Source organism: Primulina huaijiensis, chromosome 18 (assembly GCF_012295235.1).
Source record: "Primulina huaijiensis isolate GDHJ02 chromosome 18, ASM1229523v2, whole genome shotgun sequence".
NCBI lineage: Eukaryota > Viridiplantae > Streptophyta > Magnoliopsida > Lamiales > Gesneriaceae > Primulina > Primulina huaijiensis.
Window position 1 is genome coordinate 705,590 of NC_133323.1, and position 8,976 is coordinate 714,565.

The 8,976-nt window shown below is 33.6% G+C and overlaps 1 protein-coding gene and 1 long non-coding RNA gene across 2 annotated transcripts; both read left to right on the top strand.

Annotated features, from left to right (window-relative positions):
- The first annotated feature begins 2,029 nt into the window (after nucleotides 1–2,029).
- Nucleotides 2,030–2,717, top strand: LOC140965264 (uncharacterized). Its single transcript, XR_012173001.1, has 3 exons — nucleotides 2,030–2,051; nucleotides 2,146–2,339; nucleotides 2,457–2,717. It is a non-coding gene; the product is annotated as an uncharacterized lncRNA (long non-coding RNA).
- A 3,745-nt stretch (nucleotides 2,718–6,462) lies between these two features.
- Nucleotides 6,463–8,085, top strand: LOC140964499 (geraniol 8-hydroxylase-like). Its single transcript, XM_073424342.1, has 2 exons — nucleotides 6,463–7,377; nucleotides 7,479–8,085. Exons 1-2 carry the CDS (start codon nucleotides 6,499–6,501, stop codon nucleotides 8,082–8,084), a joined length of 1,485 nt encoding a protein of 494 aa, XP_073280443.1. The 5' UTR covers nucleotides 6,463–6,498; the 3' UTR covers nucleotide 8,085.
- The last annotated feature ends 891 nt before the right edge of the window (nucleotides 8,086–8,976 follow it).

The following is an 8,976-nucleotide window of genomic DNA, read 5'->3' on the forward strand; positions in this document are numbered from 1 at the left end:
TTTTTTTTGGCTCATCGTTCTGCTTACGTGTTGTGCCTTTCCCCCTCCGCCTTGCCCGTTGTTCGTCTTCTTTTCTACCACCGGCTAACTTTCGGTTTTTTTTGGTGCTTCGTTCTGCTTGTGTGTCGTTCTCATTTTACCCGTAAATATTTTATTAACCTTTTCTTCGGCCACCGTCCATCTCCCGGCTTTCTGTGTTCAAAATTTTTGCCCACGGCGCGATATGCTTTGATTTTGCTTCGAACAGTGTCAATTAGGTGCATTTTTCCCTTGGGTTCGTTTGAATATGGTGTTCTTCGCTCGGTTTTTTTTGGAATAACTTGCTTTTTTCTCACGGTTATCTGTAGTGTGATGTTTTTAAATATATTGCTTTACGATTTTTCCGGCTATTTTGTTTCTGATCTAACGCTTAGCCCCTGCACCCAAATTACCTAGCCTGGGTTTGATATGCGATTTTGTTGTGGCTATTAAAGGGCTTTAGTATATTTGTTATTGACCAAAAGGATTCGATTTCCAATTATTTGTAGCGTTGTTGTTTTTTATGATTGTTTGCTTACGCTTTGCGATTTTTGGGTTTCCCTGGCTGTTTTAACGCTTAGCTCTCTTGGATTTGTTTGAATATGGTGTTCTTCGCTCGGTTTTTTATGGAATAACTTGCTTTTTTCCCCGGTTATCTGTTTTAACGCTTAGCTCTGGCAGCCAAACCATGTAGCTTTGATTTAATTTAAGAATTATAGTTTCTGGTGTGCTTGTCAAAGGGTTTTAGTATATTTTTTGTTACTCATTTGCAAGATTTGATTTCATTATATTCAACGAACAAACCCACTTAAAATATTTTATTTATTTCTATTTTCCTTATAGAGAAAAAGGTTGGCTCCCTCTGTTTTTACAAGGAAAAAATACAATACGCTTAGGAAACATTGAAAAACTCAAGCTCAGATTGCTTTATGATTTCGGGGTATAAATTATTTTGTTTGCTAGCCCACTACTGACTTGTTATATTGCTTAGCTTAACTAATTTGTTATTTTGTTGACATATGTAGGTTCGATTTGAATTTGCTACGTTGAAGTAGCTGTTTTTTCATTAAGAAGCTTAAAACCTATGGCGATTTCTTCTACTCGCACTGCGTACAGGTTGAATCTTTTATTCCTGAGTTATTAGTTCATCTTCTATCACTCTTACTTTGTTGCTATATATGTTGGTTTTTTTGTTCATGTTTGTTATTATTATTTTGCTATAGAGAGCTTTTATTTATTATCTTTTGTGTTGCTAAATCATAGTTCATAGCCCAATTTGTTTTTGGTTTTACCTTGTCATAGACAGCTTTATTTTACATTTTTTAATATTAGCGGGCTAATCTACTTATTTGAAAGCGGCAATAATTTGTATTTGGCCAGTTTCTGTACTGTAGCCGGTTAAAAGCCCAAACACGCGTCGTGCTTTTCTTTCTCCGCTAATCAATAGTTTGTGCTGTCATTAGGAGGTCGGTTGATTCTGCCCATCTCTTCCTCCTTTCTCATCGGTATCTTTTTGCTTTCCTTTTTCTTTGGTTGTTGCATTTGTTGTTCGGTTTTTTCCAATTCTCAATCTCCTTGTGCTCATTCCTCCTTGAATTTTTCGTTTGCTGTTCGATCTTCTCGTCCGAGCGCCAGAAAACGTCAACAGGTGTGTGATCCCCTTCGTTCTCTTTGTCCTTGATTATTATATGCTGTCTTTTGTGTTTCTACGCTCTTGTATCTATATTAATCGTGTTCGTGTTGGAGAAGACGTCGACAGCCGTGTTATCCCCTGCTTTTTCTTTGGTTTTGAATATGTTGTTCTTCATGTTTTTTCCCTTCTTTCAGGTATATTGACCCCCTTGGTTCTCTTCGGCTTAGATTATGCTGTTCTTCATGTGTTTTTCCCCTTTTGTAGCTATATTTCTAAGCTTGTTGGAAAGTGTTGCTCGGTAACCCGGAATGACTTATTTTGGTGTCGTTCCCCGGTTTCTTTGTAGAGGTCCCTTGGACCCTCTCGCGCGGACATATCTTCCGCCTCTGTGGACGATACGGTAAAAATAATTTCGTGCAAGTAATTTCATTTTATATGTTTACTGCATGTTTATATGGATAAATTTGCATCAGTAAAATAGATTTGTTTGTCAGGGAAAAGCAGAAGATATTAGATGTTCTCGATGCAGAGCTGGAGAAAGCTAGGCAGAGAGGATTTGTGCCTAAGCATCTCTCAGAAAACAGCTGAAATAATGCAAAGAAAAGGCTTTTGGCTATGATAGGGATTGTTACAACTTTTGGACACAAGAACAACAGAGATGTAATTCGTAAGGCCTGGATGCCTACTGGTGAGTCATATCATATGGCCTAAAATATGGATCTTTTTCTGGCATAGATCACTGGATAAATGAGTCCACGTCACCTTGCTTCATGAGATTTGATAATTCAAAATTTATTCAATGCAGGTGCTGCTCTGAAGATAATGGAGGAAGGAAAAGGCATTGTCATAAGGTTTTTGTTAGGAAGGAGGTCTATATGATGCTGATTAAAAATTGTCTCAAGGGTTCCTTAAGCTGCTGAATTTGATTGGTTTTACTAATCAATTAAGTTCCAATCATGGAGATAATTTAGAGAGGGAGGTAGACAATAAAAATACACATACTGATGACTTCATTATTCTTGTATGTTTGAGTTTCCCATTTGTAATTTTAATTGGTTATGATTATTGGTTTCCTTTTGCACACGGAACGTCTGTGCTGCTCATTACTTGAATGTTGTCAGCAAAAGAACATGCATATTGTTAATTTGGCTTTCATGATTTCAAAAATGAAATCTGTACTTTCTTTTTCGAATGGATATTTACCTTATTTATGTTTATTTATGTTCCACGACCACGACTTTTATTTTACATTCCACCTGATCATATTTAAAAATATTCATAAATTTCAACAAACCTTATAGTACACGTTAACGTAATGAGTGAGTCTCATCTGAGACCGTCTCACGGATCTTAATCCGTGAGACGGGTCAACCCTACCCATATTCACAATATAAATAATACTCTTATCATAAAAAGTAATACTTTTTCATGGATGACCCAAATAAGAGATCTGTCTCACAAATACGACCCGTGAGACCGTCTCACACAAGTTTTTGGCTAACGTAATTTAGCTCACTTTAACTTTCGCTCCCAAAACCCCCACTCCCACGAAACGTGTTAGCTCAAAATTTAAACGGGTTCTTAGCACTAGTTTTAAATAAATATTTTATTGGATAGAATAGTTTCAAATTATATGTAATTGCACAGCTAAATTTATTAACTAAAAAAATCAAATATAACATTGTAATAAAGCTATCGTCCCAAAAACTTGTATTAAATAATTATAGATATCTAAAGTTTGCCATGTGTTTCTACGTTTCTAATTAATTTTTTTTAAAATAAAAATACCAGTTAATATAACTTAGGTTATAGAATATATTAACCTATATTTAAGTAAATATTAAATTACCGAGTTAGATAATATGATTTTATATTAACATGTTTTTTTTCTTCTTAGACTTTATTTATCTTATTCACATAACATCAATATCTTTATTCCATCTACTCCTAGCTAATTATTGTTGCATTCATTGTATAAAAATTTATATAATTTTACTATTTTTAACTTTTTCTAAAGTTGGTAGATAATTATAAATCATTATAAAATATCTATTTTAAAAAATATAATATTCTCATTTTCTAACTTATACGGTCAATATTGAAATAAAAATAGGTATAAAAAATGTATGTGCGGCAGAATCAAATTGTAGACCGAGTTAGTAACGACACTATTACCTTATTAATATATTATCCAACAGATTTGACTATTTACTTAACGCTTCTTACTCTTACTTTGATTCATTAATTTCTTTCAGCTGTCATTAGCTTTAATATCCAATAAATTAAATCACATTTGATATTTTCAAATGTCGAAAAACGAAGACGTTCATAAATCAACTAACACAAATACAGTTAAACATGGAAACCTTATACTTGTTATCATTCATTCAATACTAATACATTATTTGAAAATTTGGGATATCCCACGTATATTATTGTAATCAAATAAATGTTTTAATTCAGGTATATATTTCATGTCAAATATAAAACAACTTCGTAACTTCAACTTTTATTTCAAATCAACATGTTTTTTTTTGTTGTTATTTCTATCTCCACAAACACCATCCACTCTTTTAATATTTATTTCTATACACGTAACTTCAAAACGAGATAATAATTGTGTTACTACGGTCATGAAAAAATATAAAAACGACTATGCTTAAAATGAATTTATCTACAAACAAAAAATAATAATCAGGCTAATCTACGTAGTTAACTAAATAAATTTTTAGATAAATCAACAAACTTTTCGCAGAATACCTGCATATATATGTGTGCGCGCGCGCGTAGGTGTACAACTTTCCCAACTTCAGATCTGCAAAGTATACAAACTAAACAAATCTATATATTTTCAAATATGTAATATAATATTAAAACTATTATCTCAAAAATCTACCTTAGATAATTATATATTATTACTGATTATATATAAAAATTACCAACTTTTTCAATCGTTCTAATTAATGCTTCCTATGACATAAAATTGTAAATTAATATTCCCTACACTATAGTCCATATTTATCTCTATACATAAATAAACATTAAATTGTTCAACCAGATGATGTAAATTCATATTATCATAGTTTGTTTCTATCTAAAACACTTTGTTTTCCTAAAATACATGACAATAATATCTTCTTTCTCTCTATTCATAACTAATTACAGTTGCATTCTTTATATAAAATATTTATATAATTATATTATTTGTAGCTTCTTCCTAAGTTGTAGCATGTCACCCATCCCTTTCTTATTAACCACACAGTTATTGTTATTTTTAAATTTAGCTAAGTACATAAATTCTTTTCATTACGAAAACATCCATACGATTTCAAAAATGTTCTATTATTTATAACAATGTTCATTTAATTGACGCGTGACATGAACAAATGATTACTAGCTTTTTTTAACAGCAAAGATGTCAAAAATACACCAAATGTTGTGGTGACTCAGGTTTCTAAGTAAAAATTATAGCTTGTAATTTGCCACCTGTCAGCAAGTACAAGTGACCAATATACTTTTATTACAATCGACAAAAACAACCAAGCCATTTATTATAAATTATCTATAACTCCACACATTTCGTATAATATATGAAAATTCGCTTGATACCCTCTATCTTACTTTATATATACTTATATGCTTAATTACCTAATGCTTAACATACTTGGTATGTTATAATTTCTCAATGCCCATCTTTTGCTAACTACAGATTCAACATATAAATCAAATTCAATGGAAAACAATCCTTATTGTACATGTGTCGAATGTGCACAATGTTAATACAAATATCTATTTCAGAAAGAAGTTGAAGAACTAAAAAGAATATTTTATTCCAACCCTGTATGGGTCATCATCTTACGAAGAGTGCTTAACATGGAATCAAAGTTGTTGCTCCTACTAGACTATGCAACAGACATTAAGATAACCCTAAATACCAACGAGCTCCATCAAAATTCAAAACAATCATGCACATCAAATGCATAATAAACCTTTATCTTATAGTATCAAAAATGCTTAGTCGTTATACATGTACGTAAACACATTATAAACTTTAGATTAATACGAGCTCAAAACAATTTTTATTCATATACTTTAATTTCTTTTATTAGCACATCATTGTTATCTTTTTTATTCAGCTGTATTATAAATTAATATTAACTTTTATGTTTATATGTCTTAAAAAAACCTCCAGTTACAAAATTCATAAATCCATCAACTAAATTCTAAAAAAGAAAGTTAAACATATTGAAATCATGTCTAGCTACATTAACAGTTTTTCAAATTTCTTTTATTACCCTAAAATTTTTTGTGCTCCTATTGATTGTTTAATAGCTCATATTACAACTTATATTTAAGTTAAAGTTACCACATTCATAAATTCATTGGCGTCAAAAATATCATTAAATGTAACACCCTTACAACTAATACCAAAATACGAATACTCTATTTTCGAATTTATAATAGCTTATTTATAAAGTAGATCTTTCATTATATTTAAGATAAAGCAATACATTTTTATTCAATTTACAACATGTTATTAAACTTCTCCTATTTGAACATCAATTCAATCTTTTTTCTAATCATTTTTATTTTTATAAATTATTTGTTTTTCATATTTTTCACTTTGTTAAACACAATGTCAATTTATAATAATAACCGTTTGAATACAAATACAGAAGAACATAAAAAAATACTATACTCACAAATATAAACACATAATTAGTAACTCTAAAAAAAATATAAATACTATACTATAAATTTGGATAGGACACCTCAAGAAAGGTGTCCATACCTAGTAATATATAAGAAACCAACGAGAGTTGACAGACTCGCTTATTTCTTCAACCATGTACTTTGTCAGCATTGTTTTGGTATTATTATCTGCTTTTACTTTATTCCATGGCTACCAAATACTATACACAAGGGTTAAAAAATTTCCGCCAGGGCCAACGCCGCTTCCCATCATCGGGAATCTCCACCTGCTCGGCGACCAGCCGCACAAATCACTGGCCAAATTGGCCAAGACTCATGGCCCCCTGATGTGCCTCCGCCTTGGCTTCATCAACACGGTGATCATTTCCTCCTCCGCCATGGCTAAGGAAGTTTTGCAGAAGCAGGACCTTGCATTTTCTAGCAGGTCGGCTCCGAACGCTGTGCATGCCTGCGACCAACCCAAGTACTCTGTGGTGTGGCTGCCGGTGGCGTTGAGGTGGCGCAGCCTCCGTAAAGTTTTGAACTCGAACATCTTCTCTGGAAGCCGCCTGGATGCGAGTCAGCACCTGAGGAGCCGAAAGGTGCAGGAACTAATTGCCTACTGCGGGAAAAGTAGTCAGGCCGGTGAGGCGGTGGATGTGGGGCGTGCCGCATTCAGAACATCGCTGAATCTTCTAACCAACACAATTTTCTCCATGGACTTGACGGACCCCTTTTCTGATTCAGGCAAAGAATTCAGGGATCTGGTATTGAACATCATGGTTGAAGCTGGTAAGACCAATCTGGTGGATTACTTCCCTTTCTTGGAGAAAATCGATCCTCAAGGCATACGTCGCCGTATGACTATTCATTTTGGGAAGATCATCGAGCTTTTTAACGGTTTGATCAATGAAAGATTGGAAAAAGGTGAATCCAAAGATACCGAAACAAATGATGTTCTAGATCTCCTCCTCACCACCAGTAAAGAAAACCCAGAAGAAATTGACAGACCTCACATCGAACGCATGTGCCTGGTAAACAATATTTTAATTTATTCGTGAACAAGCTTCTGAGTTCTGCCTAAATTAAACTTGATGTCCCTAAATTGGATAGTGACTTAAAACTACGAAAACAGGACCTGTTCGTAGCTGGAACTGACACAACTTCCAACACACTGGAGTGGGCAATGACGGAGGCGATTCGTAACCCAGAAACCATGAAAAAAGCCAAATCCGAACTCGAGGAAATCGTGGGGAAAGGGAAAATTATCGGCGAAGAGGACGTCCAGCGGCTGCCTTATCTCAGATGCATGGTGAAAGAGACTCTGCGAATCCATCCACCGGTGCCGTTCCTGATTCCACGAAAGGTGGAGGAAGACGTGGAAGTACGTGGCTACACCGTGCCAAAAAACTGTCGGGTTTTGGTAAACGCGTGGGCCATCGGAAGGGAAGCGGATGCATGGAAGAATCCCCTGGAATTCAAGCCGGAGAGGTTTCTGGAATCGGACATGGATGTGCGTGGAAGGGATTTTGAGCTAATTCCGTTCGGCGCGGGTAGAAGGATCTGCCCTGGATTGCCGCTTGCCATCCGAATGGTGCCTGTGATTCTGGGTTCCCTGTTGAATTCGTTCGATTGGAAACTTGAAGGTGGGAGTCCTCCGGAAGAATTGGACATGGAGGAGAAATTCGGAATCACTTTGCAGAAGGCGCTACCACTTCGAGCAGTCCCCATTCATCTGTAAGCATAGATTTGCAGGGTCGGAAGGTTCTTTGTAGAATTTTCTGTGAACTCTAAGACCACTACTCCAATCAATACTTAAATAAAATTTAATAAAGTCCAAGGCGGAGAAAAATTCAGAAAAGTGGACGTGCAACTAAACTGCTATGTATGCACGAAATTTTGATAATATTTAAATAAATTAAAATATGATTAGTAGTGTTTATCAATTGAAACAAACCAAATCACAAAAAAAAAAAGAAATCATGATCATAGATTGTATATGAAATGGAGAAGTTATCTTATCCACATGACATACATTTCAATATGCTTCTTGATTGACTTTTACAACTAAACAACTCTTTGTCTAGTTTGTTATAATATGCAAATAACAATTTTGGTATACTCAGCAAGTATATGATCGTCTTTAACATTTATTATGTTATTTACAATCTTCATCTGAATCTGACATGCTTGTAGTTTGCTTTCCTATCACGACATTATTTTTTGGGTTTTCTACATTTTTTTATCCGGTAATCTTATTTTTCTGACTATTTATTTTGTTGTTGAATGATTTTTCAGTTTTTGACAATCATTAACTATAATTCCTAAGAAAAAATGCTTTTAGTTGTGATAGGTTTTCACTTATGACTAAAAATACGTATCACCCCTATATATTTTTCAACAACATAACCAATGAATGTTGCTGTTATTTTTTCAAACATTGTGATATTTGTGATATCATTTTTATATATTTAGTATCAATATTATCAACATATAACTATAAGTTTAATAAATTTTTAACAATTATTTCTTGTGAGAAAAAAACTTGAAAATATCTTCGTTAATCAAAAGTAGATGTCATGGGAAAATCACACGCTAATCCAAGAAAATGTGCCTCAAGGAAGAAACAAGAG

Excerpts from the sequence above, each read along its gene's own strand:
- LOC140964499 (XM_073424342.1), top strand. The coding sequence starts at position 6,499 with ATGTACTTTGTCAGCATTGTTTTGGTATTATTATCTGCTTTTACTTTA. Across the intron at positions 7,378-7,478 it reads ACATCGAACGCATGTGCCTG|GACCTGTTCGTAGCTGGAAC; the intron begins GTAAACAATATT and ends CTACGAAAACAG.